Source organism: Aythya ferina (assembly GCF_964211825.1).
Source record: "Aythya ferina genome assembly, chromosome: 10".
Taxonomy (NCBI): Eukaryota; Metazoa; Chordata; class Aves; order Anseriformes; family Anatidae; genus Aythya; species Aythya ferina.
This window is the reverse complement of record NC_140306.1, coordinates 125445-146708: the sequence shown is the minus strand read 5'-3', so window position 1 is coordinate 146708 and position 21264 is coordinate 125445. Positions and strand designations below refer to the sequence as shown.

Here is a 21264-nt window from a genome sequence, read left to right as displayed (position 1 = left end):
GGACAGTTTTGAGGCCCAATATTTCTAAAATTTCACTATAAGACCAATGCATGTTTTCCTTCAAAAAACAAATAAAACAAGCAAACAACACCCCCCCCAAAACAAACAACACAAAACCACAAACACCATCACCCTAATGCTAAAAATCTCAAGCCTTGCTGGAAACTTTGACATTCTGTGTTGGTTTTCATCACTAATAATGACAACAGTCTTCAAATTCCTTCTAAACATTAAACAAGATGTTTACTAATCTTAGTTTTACATTTTTCCTACATTACCAAAAGGTATTTTGGCAGTACAATACAGAACGCAGCAGTAATACAGACCCTCAAGGAGTGGATCTAAGGGCAATGAACACTTCACAGGAGAAACTTCCATATAATAAGCCTATTAAATACTGCAGTACCAAAGTATTACTATTCTCAGAGTCAGCCAAGTTTACGAACTAGTCATTTATTCAAGCATTGGAAAAGGCTACCTACATAAGTTGTAGAGTCCCTGTCCCCGAAGAGATATTTAAGAGATGCATGAACATGGCACTGAGGGACATGGTTTAGTGGTGGGACTCAGTAGGTTTGGCTGATGGCTGGACTTCATGAACTCGGTGGTCTTTTCCAAAGCAGATGATTCTATGATTACTTTTCTTAGCATGAAATCTGGTTTATCCATATTATAACTACAGTTATAACACAAGATACAGTTCTTCCCAAGAGGACTACAGGCTGAAGACAACAGCCAAGCTTGGATTTCCAAATAATTGGTTTTGCATTTCAAAGTACTGGGCAATCTCTACTGTATTTGATGTCACAATGCCAAATTACATGGATGAATGAGTCTTAAGTGTGCACTATACAGAATACAAACTGCTAAATAAGATGCAAATATAAATGCATACCGTGTAATCTCACTTGCAGATTGCTCTTCTTGTTGAATTTCAGAAGTATCTCCATTATTTAGTGACTCACTGAGGTTAGCAAGAGATGTTACAACATTTGCTAGTGTTCCTAAAGCACCCTGGCTTGTCTCAGCCTAAACAAGAAGAACCGTATTAGTCGGTAAGAATTATAGGTGATATATCATACATGTATTTTCCCCCATTCTTAATCTTTGTGTTCTTCTTCCGTATGTACTTTTCCTTTCCTTTCCTTGAACCACCTACAGAAAGAACAATGGATCACATTTGACTCACAATGATCTTTAAACCCTACTGTGATCATCAATCCTAACCCCTTCTGGCATATCATGTGGGGAATAGCTATGGCATAAATATGCCTGTGAAAAGAAATCACATCCCTGTTGATCAGCTTATTACCTGCATTCCTACAGATCTTCAGACTCACCCCAACCTTATCCTATCAAGGGTAAGAATGCTTTGCATCTATGTACACAGCTAAAATAATCTATATGTGTAGATATGTTCAGAACTTAACTGAAAGCATCCATACCTTGGAGTCAGCAGCTAGGAGGACTGTACCATCATCCCTGATCAAAGGCTGTTGAATATTCACAAGCATTCCTGGATCAAGAAGACCTGCTGACCTGTTGAAAACCATAAGGCATCTGACAGTTAATAGTGGTTTGTATTAATCAGAAAAATATGTAACAACTCATGTCAGAATAAAACAATTACACATTTTTAAATTTGCAATTTAATGGAACTCAGGATTTTTCATCAGAATTTTAGCCTTTCTGAAACTGCTTCCAAAATGTAGCTTGAAAGACAGGAACACATTTTCATTTCCTGTGCAAAAGCAGTGACAACTTCCCAAAGGAGATATCCTCTCATATGCTTTTGTCACTGGTTTATTCTGTCTTATGAAAGCTGTTGTCTTCTCATAACTTCAGAAACCACATAGCAGATCTAAAGTTATGCCTTAGAGTTGCAGAAGGCGTAACTGTGCATTCCAAGTTAGATGGACAGCACTAAATAAAAAAAAAAAAAGTTGAGTCAAGGAAATACATTTATTATACAACTATTTTGTAATGCAAAAGTTCTGCGTAAAATTTCTGCTGCCTTTTCTTCTGTCTTTTTGACCAAACATAATTTCTCTCTGCTGTATCTAATTAAGGGAGGCAGTGGGAACTCTTTGCAGTCAGTAATAAGAAATTTGTTACTTCTGCAACAGTCCAATTCTGCATAACCCAACACAAATGAGTAATGCATGACTGGTTCAGGCCTTGACACTAACGTTGTTAAGTACCACAGGAAACAAATTATCATACTTTATGTAAATGTGAGTCCTACATAAATAGGGTCACACTTAATGAATATAATATCGTTTATAGTGTGGAAAGCCATCTGCAGCACAAGGAAATCTTGAGGTAGCAGATGTGTCTATGAGCAGTATTTATGAACAAACTGATTAGCAAACAAGAAACACTGAAACAGCTGAAAAAATTTATGGCTTAACCCTCCTAACTGCAGTTTGACTTGTTCAACAAAGAATATACACACAAACCAACTGAATATAGAGATCCAGTACTTTTAGGTGATTATCATCTATTCATTCACTAACTGGACTGATAGTTTTCAAAATGTGGTATTTAAATAGAGTTCTAATTTATTCAGAAAGAAAAATTATCTCTACTTATTAAGAATATGATAGAATATCATGCATTTCCACACACATTGCCTATGGAGAGAATTGAGAGCATGAAAACCATCTAGGAGTATCTTCCATATAGCAAAAAGAAACTACTATTCTTTTGCTGACACTGTTAAGACCATTTTTTGCGGATCTGTATCAGCAGTCACTGCAGCCTCTTCTGCTACAGTATTCAGGAAGGTGAATGCTGAGTCTGCTATTGGTGGATTTGATTTCAAAAAAGTGCCAACGTGAGTCTATCATGCAGTAGGTCTACGTGTTTGTTATTTACATATCACATGTGTGCCCCACTTGCGCTTTGGTCTGTCTGGGCAACAGCCAGTACTTAAATTGAGAACCACCTAGCTGTACTCAGGCAAAAACTTTGATGAGAAGCAGAGCATACGTTGATCTTGGTAATGGAAACCAATGGCCTGTGAAACAGCTCTTTTTGACCAATGCTTTAGAGTACAGGGGAAGACAGAATAGTTGTGCCTGCAATGCATAAATAACCTTAGACAAGATTTGTGTTATATTGATTTACTCACCGTGCCCCATCTTTATCTGCCACAAATGTTGGAGTTGCTATTAAAGGGCTTCGTAGGTCTTTTCTGATATATATCTTTTCAGTGGAAGCTGCACAGTTGGTTGGTTTTTCACGTTGCACATCAAAAGGCTTTCTTTCACTTTGAACCGCTACAGAAGGATAGAAACACGAAGATTTGAAAGAAAGTAATTCATATGAATATTACCAAAATAATCACATAGTAGAATTTATGTTTAAATCATTATGGTGGTATGTCAGTTCAGCATGAAACTGAAATTTAATAAGACAACTGAAGAAATGTGGCTTCCAATTCTACTATACCCATGACCAAGTACATTTAACTAAGGAAGGCACAGATTGATCATTTGCTTTAAGTTTTACTGAACTACAAGCAAAGCTTACTATTTCACTGGTATTTAAAGTGACAGAGCATTCTGCAATATACATTTAAAAAAACCGCTTGTTTTACAGGTAAAGCTATACTTAAATGCAAGACTCAGTCATACTCCAGATGACAAAAACCAACACAAACTCAGAATGAACCCAGAAAAAGTCAAGACAGGCACGTTAGCTCCTGAATCATAACGTTATGAGAGATGCAGCTTAATTCCCTGGGTGAGGAGTCTCTGCATGATGTGCAATTGACTCATTCATTCACTCATTCCAGACAATTAGGAAGCAGTTTTCTAAAATTAACCTTTACAGAATTTAAAATATTTCAAGTTGAAAACTGGAAGAAAATAGGCTTAGTCTCCAAAGCACAGTAAATTATCTAATAAAAATAGTACGAATAATTTTGCTATTATAAGGCAAGTGAAAAGTGCATATTTAAAATATCACCATATTAGTATTAAGCAGATTACAGAAAGATATCTGGCATGTAGGTCACTCTGTAGTTTGGCACATGAATGAATTGCATACATTTTTTTCACCTGAAATAATGGTTAATAAAACTAATGGATAATAAAACTAATAAAAGAATATGGCAATAATACAAATATTTTTTTAAAGTGTTGTACTAATTCTCACAATACTATGCAAACGTAAGGCACAATATAAATGGAGACAATATTTCTGTGTTATTCATTTTACCAATTAATCATACAGCAGTTACTACTCTACAAAATTAACATTATTAACAAACAAAAAATTCTACCATACTGTATAGCCCTTTTGAATGCAACACTACAATACAGATACATTTCTCTGTATCCTCATAACCAGGAAGTTATTTATTTCCTGATCTTATTTTTACTAATATTGTTAAGTGTCAGGGAAGTTTAGAGAATTATTAAGTAGGTACATCCATCTTCTTGGCTTGGTGGATATGAGTATTAATCAGAAACCTGACCCAGTGCCCAGAAAAATTAGTGAACATGAATCCTAGCCACACTGAGCTAAGAAAGGTTTAGCTTCTAGAAATGTAGCAGTCTCTCCAGCACAAGTGTCACCCACTACACTCAGCACAGTGTGCACAACACAAGAATCCTAACTATGCTTTTGGAGATCCAAAGTGCAAATACAACAAAGATCTCTCTGTTTACAGATTAAAATTCTGCCTCCATAGTAACTCAGAGGATGGAACTCATCTTGCCTAGATTAAAGTAGAAAAATAATTTGTTTCACCTTAAATTCTCCTTAAAATTATCACAGAAAAAAAAAACAAAAACACAAAACAAAACAGAACAGGCTTTGTGAAATTCTGAGTGCAGAAGCAGGGGGTACTATAAATTGTAATGAAAATGCATTGAAAGAGGTGTACAGATGCTAGCACTGAAGTTGTAGTGAGTACTGCAAACAGGAAAAGTATATTGTTCAAAATATAACAGTTTATACAATGTCTCATAATATAATGCTGTTCAAAAAATGATCAAACTAATACTGAAAACAAACAAAGGGGGGGGGGGGGACATCAACCACTTCCCATCACTGGATAAAATGGGAGAAAAATAAACCAGTAGGAAAGCATTATTCTGAACATGTAATGTTAGACTCATATACATGTCCATATATGATGCATGTTAAAATATTTTCTACTATAACCATACACTGTAACATGCATTCTAAGTGAGGATCTAACTGGGTTCCTCAAGAACTGCAGTAATATGAGATATTGTTCAAAACAAATCAGTGTTACACCTCAAACGCAAAATAGTGAGGAAAGAAAGGTGAAATGTACAGCTGTCGAGTTCTGTCTCTTCCAAGCAACAGAATGAAATAGAGAAAACACACTAAAAAGCAATGGTAGGCCACATATTTTTTACTTGTTAGGCACAGTCTCACATTGAGTACTTAACACTCACATTCCATTTTCATGCCCATCTCTAGACATTTCTTAAGCCTACAAAATTGGCAGCGATTCCGATGGTGTTTATTGATGATACAATCCTGGTTGCTACGACAACTGTAGGTCAAATTCTTCCTCACGCTCCTTTTAAAGAAGCCTTTGCATCCCTCACAACTGACAGCACCATAGTGACGACCTAGGAAGCATATATATTGTTATTAGATGGAAATTACTCATTTTAACATAAAAATATTTATCTTAGTCTTTATCATTGCAAAAGTCACCCTTTACGTTCATTTTCTTGCCATCATTTTGGACTGTGAAAGCATTGTTGCAGTCTCACGGGATGTTTCTTTTTTTACCTATTATCAGGCCTTTTAGGTTGGTAAGTGGAAAAAAGAGAGGAAGGCTAAGCCTACATTTGAGTAAGAGGCCTGTGAAATGGTAGCTCCCATTCTGACCAAGTACAGATGCAATTCTATCTGCTGTTACAGGTAATAGGATACAAACTATACAAAGGGTATTGCATGTTTAAAGTTACATTAAAAGAACACACATGCTAAACATTTAAGTAAATTCAGAACATAAGTAATTTCTGAATAAAATCTGAAATGCAATGTTAAGTCAAAACTCCTGTGCACATCAATTCTGGTATCATTTTAATTACACAAACACTTGAAAACAATAAAAAAAAGAAGACGAAGAAGAAAGAGGGGTTCACTCTCTCTGTAACATGAAAGCACAATCTTCTTTTTTGGATAATGTAGAAATTTTATCTAGTAGTCCCTGAAACTGCACGGTTCTGAAACACCAAGGATTTGCATGATATCTACTTGCCTTTTTCTGTGATTGTGAAAAGCAAAAAACTACCAAGAAGTCTTAAGTTTGTTAGAGAGCACTGAGAAGTGTTTTTTTTTTTCTTGGATTAGTTAGACTTTTTTACAGCTCTGGGGAAACAGAATTCATGCTTCAAATGGTCTCTCAGTTACTAGGAGCTATGCAATCATTTTCTCTTTCAGCATGAGCCAATTCATCATACAATCTACTTGAAGTACAAATTAATATTCTTCCAAGCAGAGCTGAAATACTCCGTATGTATAGATACAAAAGTATAATGTTACCTCTTTCCAATTTAGACTCAAGTGCTTTTACCAACAGCATGGCTAAAATCAGTCTTAAAAACAAACAAACAAGCAAGCCATGAAACCTCTTCCCTTCATTCTAGTAATCCTTTCAGTCAGGTATCTTGAATACTGCTTCCTGTGCTTCCTTACCTGATGCTTTATCACCACAGACCACGCAATATTCTACTACCTGAGGCCGCTGAACATCAGCTTTTCCCAGTAAACGTTCTACCGAAGCAGAGTCTGTCACTATCTGAGACAAAATTTCAGAACAAAAAGAGGTAATTAGCCAGTATTTTCTGATGACTTGAAAGCAAGAAGCTTTGTGTACAGAAGACCAGTGTATCAACAGTGAAGAATATGAGAAGTATGACAGACGTGGAATGAAATTAAGTGGCATAAAATGTAAGTTAAGGAGAGCTTTTCCTGTCAGTAATGGGACTGTTAAAGCATCCAGAGCAAAACATGAATTCCAAATTGAACTTCCCACTTTGTTCAGGAGAAGTAAGTTTCTTCATTTGTGCACTCAACAGTAGTATTCCCTTCTTGCAGTTACTGTCAAACAATTGCTCTATTTTAGCCAAAGATGTCTAAAATTGTTGTATTCCATACACTGCTCCCCCATTTATCTTCTCTCTAGCTAATAGGAATACATAGTTTACTGGGGACAGCCTGAAACAGAGATCCATTATAGAAAACTTAAGAGATGGACTTGATGATCCTTATGGGTCCCTTCCAACTCAGTTTTCATAGAATCATAGAATATCCTGAGTTGGCTTCCAAAGGTCTTGAATCCCAAAACTTCAGTTCAAAACGCCCCACTTCACATAAAACTAAAAAAAATGAAATCTAATTTGTAACAATAGATAAACCATGTAGTACTGTAAAATAAATTTTAAAAGACTTTTTGCACAATTTTTCAAATATTTGTGTAAAAATGATACTGCTCCCTGTAAAATACTCCCTATATAGAACGATTCTATGATATTCTCTATTCTAACAGTAGCAATACAGTCCAGGTAATTTTTTCCCCCTAGAAAAAAAAAAGAATCCTAGGAAAAAAATCTCAAATTTCACTAGAGATAGACTATTGTTTACATAATTTGTTTTGCAAAGCTCTCTCTGATCTGGACTATGCTCAAGACCCACAGGCAAATATAACAAATGACAGCTTCTGCTCCAAAGAACTCCTACTCCAATGTTTTGGTACTGCATTATGAACATAAGTTTGCCAAGCTAAGTTGCATCTCTGCATGTGTGAATCTCTATCAGACCACCTGAAATCCTGGCACCTCTCACAAGCTTCAGCTTAAGTATTTGCTCATGTCTTTACGTAGTTAGAATTTTAATGAGAATCACAACAAGGAATGATGAATGCAATGTAATGCACGAGGAACATGAACACAGGCAGATTTAGGATTGAATAAAAAAAGCCTACAACTCATATGTTCCATATCCATGTTATTAGATCTTTAGAAAACTATTGCAATTGCCGGTCTCTTAAAACAATTCTATACTTAAAGCACCTAAAACTTAGTAACTGAAATAGACAAATTTGGTTTATCTCAATTACCGTATTTACCTGAATTCTACCAGGCACAATGTTGTCTGTGGTTGTAAAGATAAGCTGTTTGGCATTAGATGTCTCAGGTGCTGCCAATATCACCTTTCCCGTACCAGTTCCATCTGGACTTGCTAAAATAAACTGTTGCTTTGGAGACACAGATGAGTCCACTGCTGTCACTATCTGGATTTTTTGACCTGTCTGCTGATCTGTCACAATCTGTAAAACATATTGAAGAATTTTATGGTTCTGTCTCAGAATTATATGATACTATTTCATAATAGCCCTTGTTATTTATTAATTTTATATTTGTAAATTTATTAGACCGGTGCAAAGTTATTACAGCTACCTACATAAGCGCAAAACAATAGAACCAAACCTAAAACATATGTCTATCATATTTCTGTATTTACATACCTACCACACAAAAGGAAAATACCAAACAGACTTGTGAAAAGTATGAGACTGATACTGTTAAAAATGAGGAGAGATGGAGAGATGTTGTAATTGCATTTAACTGTTCAAGAGGAATTAGACACAGTGGAACCCAACCAGAATAAGAACAAAGTGTAATGTTAAGGACCCCTGTATTCCTTACTGATTCTCTCAGAACTCTAAAATGAGAATACATAGCACGTTGCACTTGATGAATGGCAGGCATATATCCAAGCTACGCACTGCCTAATGAGACAGCATCATAGAATTTTCCTCATATAAATAATGAAATTATAAATTATTCCAGCTGACAAAAAAATCACAATGGTACATTCTTGAGATTTTAATTTCTTTTGTATACACATGACTATAAACTATTTTGGTACAGTACATTTATGTATTTAGCTTACTGCCAGGGTAATAATTACTATTGAAAAAAATTTCAGAGTTTACACACCGTGACATTCCTAATAAATTGACTGCATTAAGTGTCACAATAACTTTTTTAAAGTTGTTTACTTATTTACATTCCTAAATTTTGATTAACTAGACTTCTTAAATCAGTTGTCATGTTCTTTTTGTATAAAAAGCCTTACAGGAATTCTAAACATATGCTAATGGTTTTACTAAATTAGAATGCCTTAAGACAACATTAGAGTAGTAAGCCACAATTAGTGCAGGAATTAAGTTATGGAGACGATGATTTTTCCATGTTACAGAAACTCTTCAGGAAAGGCTCACCTCGGATTTTGTAATTACAAACCTAAAAAGAACATGTAGGAAGTAGATGGTACTCAAAGTTGGGGATTAAACCAGCCTACTACTAAATTCTGGATGAGACACATTTGTAGGGATTTATTAGTCATATATTCACAGAACAGAATAAGCCATTTTTGGTCTCATCTGCATAAAAGTTTCAGTGCTTAAGAGGATGAGTTCCAATCCAGTTCGCTTCAACAAACAAGAAGCTCTGAATAAGCTCAAAATTTAAAAGGAAAACTCATCAATCCCCAATCCCAGTGTTGTTAAATTAAGTTCTTAAACCCTCTGAGAGTTTTCCCTGACATGTTTTTCTCAGCCACCATCACTTTCATATAGATCTTAGTGAATGGAACCAGTCTGAAATCTAATCTCAGCTTATGACTGACACTATTATAGTGCCTGTAGATATGTTTTAAGGAAGCAGGAACGCTTTTCTCTTCCTACTACTCTCCTTCCTCTAACTGTTTTTTCCAGAAATATCAACGATATAAGGAGGTAGATTTTTTTTGCACAATTGAACAAAAGTTGCCTACCTTATGAATGATGAAATATGCAGTATGCTTCAGTTACACATATTGTGAGAACATTTACCTTGCAATGAAATAGCAGGTAAATATTGATTTGGTTACTCTACCAGACAAAATAGAGATTATGTTACCAGACAACTGAATCAAAAATGGAAAACTTCCATCATAGCGGAAGCTTGAGAATCAGCATATGAAACAATAAGGCTGCCTGATTCCACCTTTTGTTCATATTTTAAAGGAATACATCTTAGTTAAAACACATAGCTAAATATGTTGATAACTGAAGAACATCTCATTGGTGCTAGCTATAAAGAAAAATCAGAGACAACTTTGTAACTTTTCACATCAGACAAGCATTGATAGTAATGACTGAATAAGAAGTGGGTGATTTTTATGTTCTTTAAAAAAAAGTATGTCGTTATAAATGCTACAATTTGAGTCTTTGAAGAATATTAGTGAAAAAAATTACATCATGATACCATTAAGTAAAATGATAATGTCATTTAAAAAGAAGTTTTCAGGGCTGTTCACGGGGGCAGGGTTCTCCTGGATCACAATGACCAAGTACCACCCACCCTGATCAAAACATATCTCAAGGACAGTCCATCCTGTGACAGAGGCTGCATTGCCAGGACCATTCCAAATGCCCTGAAGTACAAGATCCTCTTCTCCAGCATCACCTCTGGCAAAAGTACAGTGGAATATTGTACTGGCACAGAACAAGGTGGAAGAGGACAAGAAGATCAGTACTGTAACACTCTTGTAACATTAATACCTAACAATTTTCATATTATTTGTCACTACATACATCTTTATATTAGATACCAGTAATGACAATCCACTGCGTAGTATCCTCAAGACTAATTTCAGCCTAAATAGGCGAGTCTCCCACTGGCTCTTTTTAAACATGCAACGGAGAGAGAAGAATGCTTTTAGAGATTATCTCAGGTGTTCTGAGCTGTCTGTTGACAACGTCTGCCCATTTGCTATGGTTAGAGCTCAGGCAACTTACACATGCAGGCTAAGTTTAAATTCTGCAAATATTCCTCACTGGCTACATTATCAATTCAATTATAACATACAGCCAACTAGTCATCACTAAACTATACTTCAGGAGAAAGTTTCATTTGCAATAAAAATGATCTGTTCATACAAAACTTAAAAGAAATCTTCCATAGACTTTAGTATGCTTTTGTATAAATCAAGAGCAGAAAGAGGAAAAAAAAAAGTTATAACAGTTTGCCACATAATCAACAGATTTTTACCTGAATGCGTTGTGGTGAACCTACAGAAGAGTCCGTGGAAATAATCTGGATACGTTGGGAAGGGCTGGTCATCACTGGAGATTCAGATAGTGAAGTCTGAACAGTCTGCACCTGTACATAACACAGAGAATTCTGATTTAAACATTTTAAAACACAGATACTTATTTACTAAACAGCAGATGGCCCTAGCATGCAATTTGTATTTACTGAAAAGGTTACAGTCACTAAACCAATTTGAGTTAGTTTTCAATGAATTATAAGAATATTGTTTTCTTTGGGACTAGAATGAATCTGATAGATGACCAATCCCCTTCCCCCTGCCCGCCCCCCCCCCCCCCCAAAAAAAAAAAAAAAAGACAAACACTTCAAATCACTGGATAACTATTATTTTTCACAACCAAAGAAAATGTAATTAAACCATGTGGTTCTTCAGTTTACTGAAATGCAGGAATACACTTTTTTCAACTTCCAATTTTTTTTTCTTGCGTAAAAACAAAACACACCGTACACTCAATGTGTCATGTGAAATATTTCACCCTTTAATTCTTTTTTAAAGTATTTTATGAACCATCTTTTGAATTTTCAGGTAGCCCAAATTTAGTAAAGCTTTCTTTAAGCCCCTAAATAAAAACGCCCTCAATCCTAAGTACATATATGGGTCAGTAGATATGCGGATTCTGCTGGAATCTGCACATGCCTTCCATCTGACCAAACTAGCATTTAGTTTTTATGTCTCTGATCTTACCTTATCTATAAAGTTCTCTGAAAGCACAGTGTCTTTACAGCCCACTTGCACAACAGTCACTTCATTTTCCAAGTAAAAGCAAGAATATTAACAATATATTATTTTTAAGGTAAAAAGATAAATTTAAAGATGGCTGGTTATATTTGTTTTATATAATATTTATAATTATTCATTTAATATAATTCCACTTGTTAAGTGTGCTCATACTGTTTCCTGTTTTCTTTTTCCAACTTGTTCTGCTTTTCTACTTCATAGTGGTGCAACTTTTTTTTGGAACACACAGTTCAAGAGATCACCAAAATATTCAGCATGTATTGAGGCATATGTAGGTAACTTATCATTCTAGTGAGAATTTCACTAGTGTGACATTATGAAAGCTCTGCTTTCCTGGTGCGTTTTGCAAGTCAATAATCTAAAATGTTGATCAATACTTTAATTCTTGTGAGAAAATTCAAAGCAAAAGATAATTTTGTTCTAAAGCCATACACTGCACACATTCACCAATATTTTCAGAAACGTTACAAAAATATTTGAGTAACAGTATGCACAAGAGTACTATTTTGCTGTGACAGGCTGCAGGAAAGGGCAAGTAATATAATTCTAAACAGTAAATAAATGTTCACCATAGACAACAGTATGAGATGGATATTTTTTCAGTCACGTTCTTAATTGAAAGTTATTATATAAAATGCAGAGGAAAAACACATCAATTTTTGAAGATTGCCAACAGCAGATTTTACAAGTGCAACATATCTCAATAAAAACTATCATGAATTGTTACGATATCAATTTATACAGATATTCCATTTGAATGGGCATAAGACTCTGCAGTGATGTACTCTATATAAAAGAGCAGAATACGGCACTCCTGATTTCTTCTACACTCAATTTAAGCCATAATTACTTACTTGAAAGCAAGATGAATAGGCCAAAAATTCTTTGGAAAAATGTTCTATAATCTCAATGAATTAGAAACTTAGATTTGTATGCTAAATAAAACTTATTTACATTTTAACAGATTTTATATTTTTATGATTTCAGAATTTTGGGAATTTCATATTGTAAATTCTGTAACTCACAATATTTGTAAATTAAAATTGCAATTGTAATTGCAATTTCATTCAGTTTATGTTTTCATGAATACCTCCTAAATACACATTTACACTGTCCCACAGTATTTGCAGGATATAGTTTTAGTATATGACTGATTACAATAATTGTTACATTCTATAAAGGAATTTGAGAGTATCAAAAGTCATTAATATCTGCAGTGCTCACAAGTTTTTTTTTTTTTTTTTTTTTTTTAAATTAAATCCTCTTTTTTCAAATACCCTTGGAATGACTTATCAAAACTTGTACTGGTGGACAACAAGTTAGTATCAATTTAGTTATTTCCTGTTTAATATACAAAGATATAATTTACAATGAATTTAAGGAAATAAAAACCTGTTTGGACAGAAAGGAAAACTTACTGCACAATCTCTTTGGGGAAACAATTTTAAAATAGACAAGACTTTTAATGAAGCTGTACACATTTGAACAACAGCCTCTTTATCTTTCATGCCATGTTATTATCGAAACTATGAACTCTTTAAAAGGTCTAAATTAGAGCAGGAAGATTGTTTCACCTTCAATTATAGGTTCCTTAGCCTTTTTAGAAGCACCTTTGAACCTTGCACAACAAATTGCTGGGAGCTTTGAAACAGATCTGTATTCCCACGTTGTACAAGGATTTGTAGCAACTTATAAAAATAATTCCTATATATATACATGGTAACTACAATGAAATTCTGTAAATGTTTGGGGACTGAAAAGCTAATTCTTTTTTCTGGGTTTGTAATATACTTGCTGCAAAAAGGTCCTGGTATACAGCTATGGCTCTAAGTACTACGTCAGTACAAAAAAAATCTCTATTTTAATAGTATGGACTACATTCTCATATAAAGGGTAGTTTTTGTTTTTGTTTTTTTTTTGACAGTCTCCTTGAATATACATATTATTTCTCATCCTCATTCTATGACTACTCAGCTATCTTAAGTCCAGCACTGAGTTCTCTATAAAGTTCCATAAGTTTGAGACCAACTGCCAATATGTCATTTTCATGTTTAAATAGTCAAGAATATAATTATTAAACTGAAAAATGGAAAATATGTTACCCAAAAACTTGTCTGAGAAGATATGGTGCACAATGAAGAATGTTTCTATAAATAAAGGTTTCAGTTTGCACATATAATTTTATACTCTTATTAACATCCCCATACATACTCAGGATGGAGAAGGACCCTGAAACACAGAACTTTATTCTTCAGGCTTGCCTACTTAATATAGTGAAAGAAGAGCAGTTTTAAATTTCTGGCTGCTGAAAATCTCAAGTTTATTTTCTTCAAGACTGAATACTTAAGCCATTGACTGACAGCAGAACAAGAACCGTAGTAGAAAGTCAAATGAAAAGAGGGAACATATTTTTTGAAATACATAATTACAAGAGAAAAAAATTTTTTCTGCAATTTTGTTTGCCAGCTGAATTTCTACATTGCATTGTCATACACCCATAAAGGACAGGAAAGGATAAACTTCTGATGATTTATTATAGTCCTACCCATTTGATTGCAACAAATTTGACTAAGTAAAAAAAAAAAAAAAAAAAAATAGAATAAAGCAACAGTAGTCCAAAAACATGCAACACTTGTTAGACTTGTATCATATGTGTAATCCTGTAAGTGAACTTAATAACACTGACTATGCTAATGTGTTGTTCAAAAGAAACACCACACCATGAAAAATCTCTATTACTTGTTTAAAGCAGCCACTGTGGAAGTTGTATATACAAAAACATAATCCTCCAAAGTCAGCAACAGTACATTTTTGTAATTTTAGAATATGTTTCTAAAAATTAAATACACTTTCTTTTCTTTATGACTGGAAGTCTTTCATAAGATAATGAAAGAAACAAAGTCACCCTTATTTCATAGGAAACTTCAGTGCACTTTACACAGGCTTATCAAAAATAATTTAAAAGTAACAATTAATACGGTGGCTTAGAGACAGAAAATTCACATAACGTAAAAGATACCTCAAAAGACCCTAATCTCACTACACTAAAAAAAAAAAAATATCAAAATACACATACGTTAAAAGACAGGGAAAAATAGTAAGTTTTAGTATATTTAATATTGTTTGCTTCCTGAAGCTCCCTAGCTATACACTCTACAGACTCTAGTACTTACAGTGTCAAATCCTTCCTGCAGACTTATTTACATTTTTCCCTCAATAAACCTCTGAGGTCAAATCAATCCAAAAGAAATGCTGAAGTCACTTTTAGTGAGATCACAGATACCTGCCTCCAGCCTCTATTAATGAGGATTCCAATAAAAGAAAGCAACCAGAATTGTTTTAAAATGCCCTCTCTATGACCCTGCTCCTCTGAAGGTCAAGTGCACTATCATTCCCTGTAACCAAGGAAGCAGAATCGACGTGTTCTGCTGTTTTGCCAGCTGCTGAAGGAGTCTGTCTAATAATAAGATTCATTCCATCTGGGGAAGATAGGTATTCCCAGGTTATCAAGCTTCCCACCTCCTTTCTTAAGCTCCTCAACCTGCACTCTGAATATTTCTTAAATGAAATTTGAGAAAAGAGCTTGTCTGCATCTTTATTTTCAAATTGGCAAAATTTAAAAGGAAAATCCACCACGGTTCCTTTGGAGCATCTTTAGCCTTAAAGTTTATTAACCCAATGTATTTAAAGGAGTGTAGGCCACTCTGAACTTGTCCAGACCCCATAAATATGAAGTAGCATGATCAGTCTTGCTACATTTAAGAATTAATGCAGTAAGTTTGTTATGCCCAAGTGATTTTTTCAGATTAATTTCTATCACAAAACATTCGGATGAAGGTGCAACGATGATTGACGAATGAAAACAAAAAAAAAGTATTTTGAAATTTTTAGAAATGGGAATTTTAAGTTATGCTACCTGAACTTCTGGCAAAAATGACTGTACTTTTTTTTTTTTTTTTTGATTTTTTTTTGGAAGTAAGCTTGAATACAGTGAATTTCCATTAGCAAGTCTTATGTGTGGACTCCCAAACTTAGCTCCAAGATGTTCTCACTATTGAAAACAGGCTCTTTACTTGATAGAAAACAGTTATTTACTGTACATTTATCTAAAAATAGTAACTGTGAATAATCACTGTAACTACAGCATTGCATTTACAGCACAGATACAACTTAAAATGTCAGGTCAACTAATTGTTATGTAGTGCGGGGGAAACTATTATACGTGAAATCTTGAACATGTAAGAACATCCACTGAAATTATAGTTTTATTATTCTTGTGCTAAATATCTGACCCCATACTTAATAACCACGTAACACTAGATTTTTATTTGCCTTTCAAGAAAGAGGATTATAATACCTTATTTGCAGCTGTCTTTGCTGGAACAAAAATTGAATCCTGAATATAATAATGTTCTATCACTACATAACCCTCTGCTCAGAAATATATTTCCCACCTCTGAAGTTCAGAACAGCTGCATTGCAAAGGTGGAATCTTTGTAAGACTTAAGCAGAAATTATAAAAAACACATAAGAAAAATCAAAAGACTCCAAGTTGCTTGTTTTTTGAATTGAAAGAAAAGTTAGCAGAGTGATTGAAATCTGAATTAAAATATAAAACCAACCAGCTATATAGTGTCCTGTAACGTACTGAGTATCTGACCTGGGAAACCTCAAAAACTTGAACAAAAATACATACACAACATGCATATTTAACTATGAGAAACATTAGATTTTTAGGTCATTTGGGGTTAGATTTTTAGTTCCATCAAAAAAAATAAAAAATACTTTAAGCATTATCTCCTGCACAGATATAATAGAAATAATTTCATTCATTTTTATATGACATCAAATATGCTACTGTAATAAACATCCATAGTAAAGCAGAATTATTATTTCTTATCTTTAGAGTTTCTAATATATCAGCAGAAACATTGTTATAGAACAATATTGCAGGAGTATATTATTAAAGAGTTTATTATCAAAGAATAACAGAACAGCCTATGTTGGAAGGGACCTCAAAAGATCATCATGTCCAACCTTTCATAGGAAAAGAGAGTCTAATCCAGCACCCTCTTGACCTGCATCTTTAAAACCTCCAGTGATGGCGTTTCTATTACATCCCTAGGGAGTTTGTTCCAGTGATCGTCTGTTCTAACGGGGGGGAAAAAAAATAAAAAAATAAAAAAAAATCTTACACCAAGACAAAGTCTCATCTGGTACATCTTGTACTCACTGCCACATGTCTTCTCCATGTTGGTTCTTATGAAGAGAAAACCTCCATCCTCTTTGTAGCCACCCTTTAAGTACTGGATCATGTTTAATATTAATCATGTTATGCTTAATACAGTAGTGGGACTCTTAAGAAGATTCTGAAATTATTGTAAATTGTAATTTTCACAGTAAAACTACTCAGAATTGAATTCAGATATTTATCATTCTGCTTATGACCTAACTTTTGTTCTTGTATGTATTTCACTTATTGGAAATGTCATTAGTACCTCCTGAATGCATCTGCAGAAGACCAGGACCTATCTTGTACTGGAATTTTTGCTACCGTGCAGAGAGATTATGGAATTCGATCTGTATCAACTGGATGGAGCAAAAAAGATAAGTAGCCATCACTATTAAATGTGATTTTAGGACTTAAGACAACTTGATGTCTATGTAAGCAGTTTTCAGATTCACTGCACTAACCAATCCTATCTGGTATTGATTAAAAACATTTCATGCTCATCTATGCATGTGATTCCCTTAGAAGTTCATGAGGACACAACCAATACTTCAATTTTAGTACCCACACAGCAGCTAGATACAAAGTAGGCAGAATGGGAGAAGAGAACTTCACAAATCATGCCAAGTGTACACTACGGGAAGATGGAGCTGAAGTGGAAGAAAAGTGGCAAGGCATGGAGAATTGTCTGATTTGGACCAATCAGAGGACTTCATTCACCTAGGCTCTCAAACTACTAAGTTTCACTAGCGATAATTTCACAGGCTGAAGTGTTTGGAAATTCATTAATGATTTGCATTAAATGCAACAGATGATCTACATAAATTCCAGGAAACAAAAAACATATACTTAGAAATGTATATATCCACTATCTTGCATCATGAAGCTGAAAAACAAGTATTTGACAAATATGTGCATTTCTAGGGCTGGCAAAATTAAATTAGGCTACTTCTGTTCTACTCATTTATTGTCATTTTATATAAATATAATTGCATACATAAAGTATATATTTATATTTTTCCTAACTTTTTTTTTTTTTTTAGAAAAGTAACTAACTCTACATTTTAGTTGCAATTGTATTATATTGCATTTTGGATATCTGCCTGTGTTTGTGTAAAAACAGTACTTTGAAATGAAGGTTCTCCAGAAATTTCTTGATTGTTGTTCTTTGAAATAATGAAGATTTCTTCACAGCCTTTCAATTAAATTGTTTACTAATTTACTAAACTGACCTGCCAATAGTGTTTTCTTTACATGCACATGTAGATATGCTCAAACACATGCCTATTGAAAATTTAGTTACTAAGGACAGCTTTTTTTTTTTTTTTTTTTTTTTATTAAATAGCTTATTCCCCTACTATCAAAATTGATAATGAAGGAATTATCTGACAAATATATCAAGGGAATAAATCAATAGGCCAGAGACTGGAGGAATTTTTGAATTCATAATTTCACTAAAGCCTCTAGTTTTTCTAACTTAAATAGAAGAACATTACCTATAATCATACTATGAAAAATCAAAGTGAGTGTATTGCCTGAATGCACTAGTCAGGTATCACTAAGTAGAAAACAATTGCAGAGGTACTACATGTATTATTAGTATTATAGAAAAGAAAACAGAAATTAAGGCATTGTTAAAGCAACTGCAAACCAAATATGTTCAACAGTGCCCTGAAACTGAAACTTTTTACAAATTTTATCCCATTAAAGTTAAAAAGAATTTCAATGAAAAATACTGTACCAATTTTTACAGCATAAAAAAACTGCTACATCTCAAATTATATCAGAAAGACTTTTTTCTATAAATATTTTTCCTAATGAACATCTTTAGCTACTAAGCTAATAGGCCTTCATGAAAAGCATATGTGCTGCCTGGAAAATAATATTTGTTTCACAAACGTGAAAAATATCTGTATCTTCTGAAAGTTCCAGTGATACTCTTTGGAATGAACTGTGCTGACCACCTGGACCCTTTGTAGAATGGCAGATAAATTCAGATTCAGAAAAAGATCGTCCATAGTTTTACTGCCCTAACAGGATTCTGCTGCAATATCTTGTACAAGACATTTTAAGTCAAAGGTCATGAAAAAAGCTGTAATTCTTGGTTCATCTGCATCACAAAAAATCCTCAGACTACATCTGACATAAATGCCTGGCTGACCTATATTACACCAGAAATTATCACATCTGGTAACATCTTGAATTCAGAGGCTGCCAAGCTGTGTAAGGTATGTAGAATCTCCTTTCTCCAATATGTACTTTGTGTGAGATACCTCTCAGGCTGACTGAGTATGGCTAGGTCTTAACGATCAACAGTGAATTGTATTTGAATGATTTGAGAGCATTCAGCATCAAAACTCCACTTTGAAAAAATTCATCCAAAATGAGAATATGGCTACTGGTAACAATAAGATATTGAAAATAAATGGCCTTCTTTTGCACTTTACTGACTCTTACAACACAGTGAAAAACAGTCAGATTGGCAGCATTTCTACTCTCACTTTTCATCACGTCAGACATCTGAAGAGAATATGTGACAAAGATAACCAGTATTTTTTTAGTGCCATTGCAAAAGGTATTTTCAGAAAGGCCCAAGGTTTTGATAAGTTCTTTTCAGGGCACTGGGGAAACAAACCAAAATCCTCCAGCAATGCAGCCAGCCTAAATAAGCGCCTAGTAAGCACAAGGCTCAAGATATTCAACTCCTGTGATTCTCCCCCTATAGCCTCTAGCAGGGAAAGAGAAGGATGCAATGGAACAGAAAAGGGACAGCTCTGGCTACTATTAAAAGTTCTTCCTGGTCACATCAGAACTGATGTTGGAAGACCTTATTCCCTCCTGTAGTGACAGCTCTACCTGAATACTTCATGTTAAAACTAAGGTGCCACACAGATAATACACGTCCATAACAGAATACATTTTCCTTAAACAATAAGAAAACTAAACCTGAGTAGGTGCTGGGACTGAACCTGGGCCACTGCTATATTGCATAGTGACAGTACTAAATACTTGATAAAAGTGGCATTACTTATTTTGAATTAAGACTGAACTATTTTTTATGCTTTTCAAAAGCAACTGAAGATGAAGAAAAATAGCTGAAATTCCCTCTCAATTCCCTATAGCTGTTTTCTGTCCTCCAATCTCACAAACAAGAAGTATAGTCAACTGCAGACACAAAAAATGAAACACTCTTATCCAATCTCTTCAGAAATACACAGCTGAAAAAATGCAAGCAGCAACACTGCTATAAAGAAAGCAAAAGCAGTAGAACCATTAAAAGGACAATTTTAGAAAGCCCTTAAAACAAGAATCAGTAAAAAATGCAAATAGTGGAGAATACTCAGTTCACTCCAGTGATACAGCCACAGTATCACTGAAAACAAACTTGATGAATTCTTACTCAAGAAAAAAATGGCCTACTTGCACAACAGTCCAAGGTGGTGCTAGGCATCAAAGTTTTCAATAAACTTATGCAATACAAATGTGGCAATTATGTTGAAAAACTGACGCGGAGATAGTTGAACATGCCAATTTCTGCATTAAGTTACCCTGTTCACAACTTGTCTCTCAACATTCATAAGCTAAAATTCAGTACACGATTAATAACTTCCCTTCCATTTAATTTTCCCTGATAAAAAAGTAGTATTTCAAAAAAGCCTCTCATTTAAAGCAACTGTCGAGCTTTACACTACATTTTCTCTGACAGTGAGTACAGTATTATAGCATACTTTAAGAAAATTAGTAACGTCTTTATCTGTGTTAAAACCTGTATCTGACTGCAGACACCCAACCATTCATAAAAAAAAAAAAAATGGTTCAAAGTTTAAAGGTAACATCAATTAACTCTTAATGAGACACTGCTGTTTGCAAATCTTTTTCCATGAAAACTAGTTTTCATGGGGTTATGCAGCAGACAAGTGTATAATTTAAGGAGGAGGCGAATACTATAAAGAGATGAAGCCCTCTATTTACCCACCGGCCAGGAAGAAATCACAGAGCTTCATAAATTCTTGGGATGAAGCGATCTCTCCAGTGGCAAGATACAACCATCACACTATGTTACCACGGTGCATTTCCTGCACGAGGAATTACAAATGTCACATTTTATGTGCCTTAGATGTGAGTATAGACCTCAAATT

At 34.3% G+C, this 21264-nt stretch overlaps 1 protein-coding gene across 4 annotated transcripts in view; it reads right to left on the bottom strand.

Annotated features, from left to right (window-relative positions):
• NR2C2 (nuclear receptor subfamily 2 group C member 2) overlaps nucleotides 1–21264 on the bottom strand; it is a 50726-nt gene that overhangs the window by 19699 nt on the left and 9763 nt on the right. For 3 of the 4 annotated variants that reach the window (XM_084530931.1, XM_084530932.1, XM_084530933.1), the window contains 7 exons: nucleotides 11097–11207; nucleotides 8126–8326; nucleotides 6694–6796; nucleotides 5436–5615; nucleotides 3134–3281; nucleotides 1446–1539; nucleotides 896–1029 (listed from right to left, as the gene is read on the bottom strand). In XM_084530931.1, coding sequence (XP_084387057.1) covers nucleotides 896–1029; nucleotides 1446–1539; nucleotides 3134–3281; nucleotides 5436–5615; nucleotides 6694–6796; nucleotides 8126–8326; nucleotides 11097–11207 — 971 coding nt within the window. Of the gene's footprint in view, nucleotides 1–895; nucleotides 1030–1445; nucleotides 1540–3133; nucleotides 3282–5435; nucleotides 5616–6693; nucleotides 6797–8125; nucleotides 8327–11096; nucleotides 11208–21101; nucleotides 21202–21264 lie in introns of all 4 variants that reach the window. The other variant, XM_084530934.1, reaches the window with a different exon arrangement.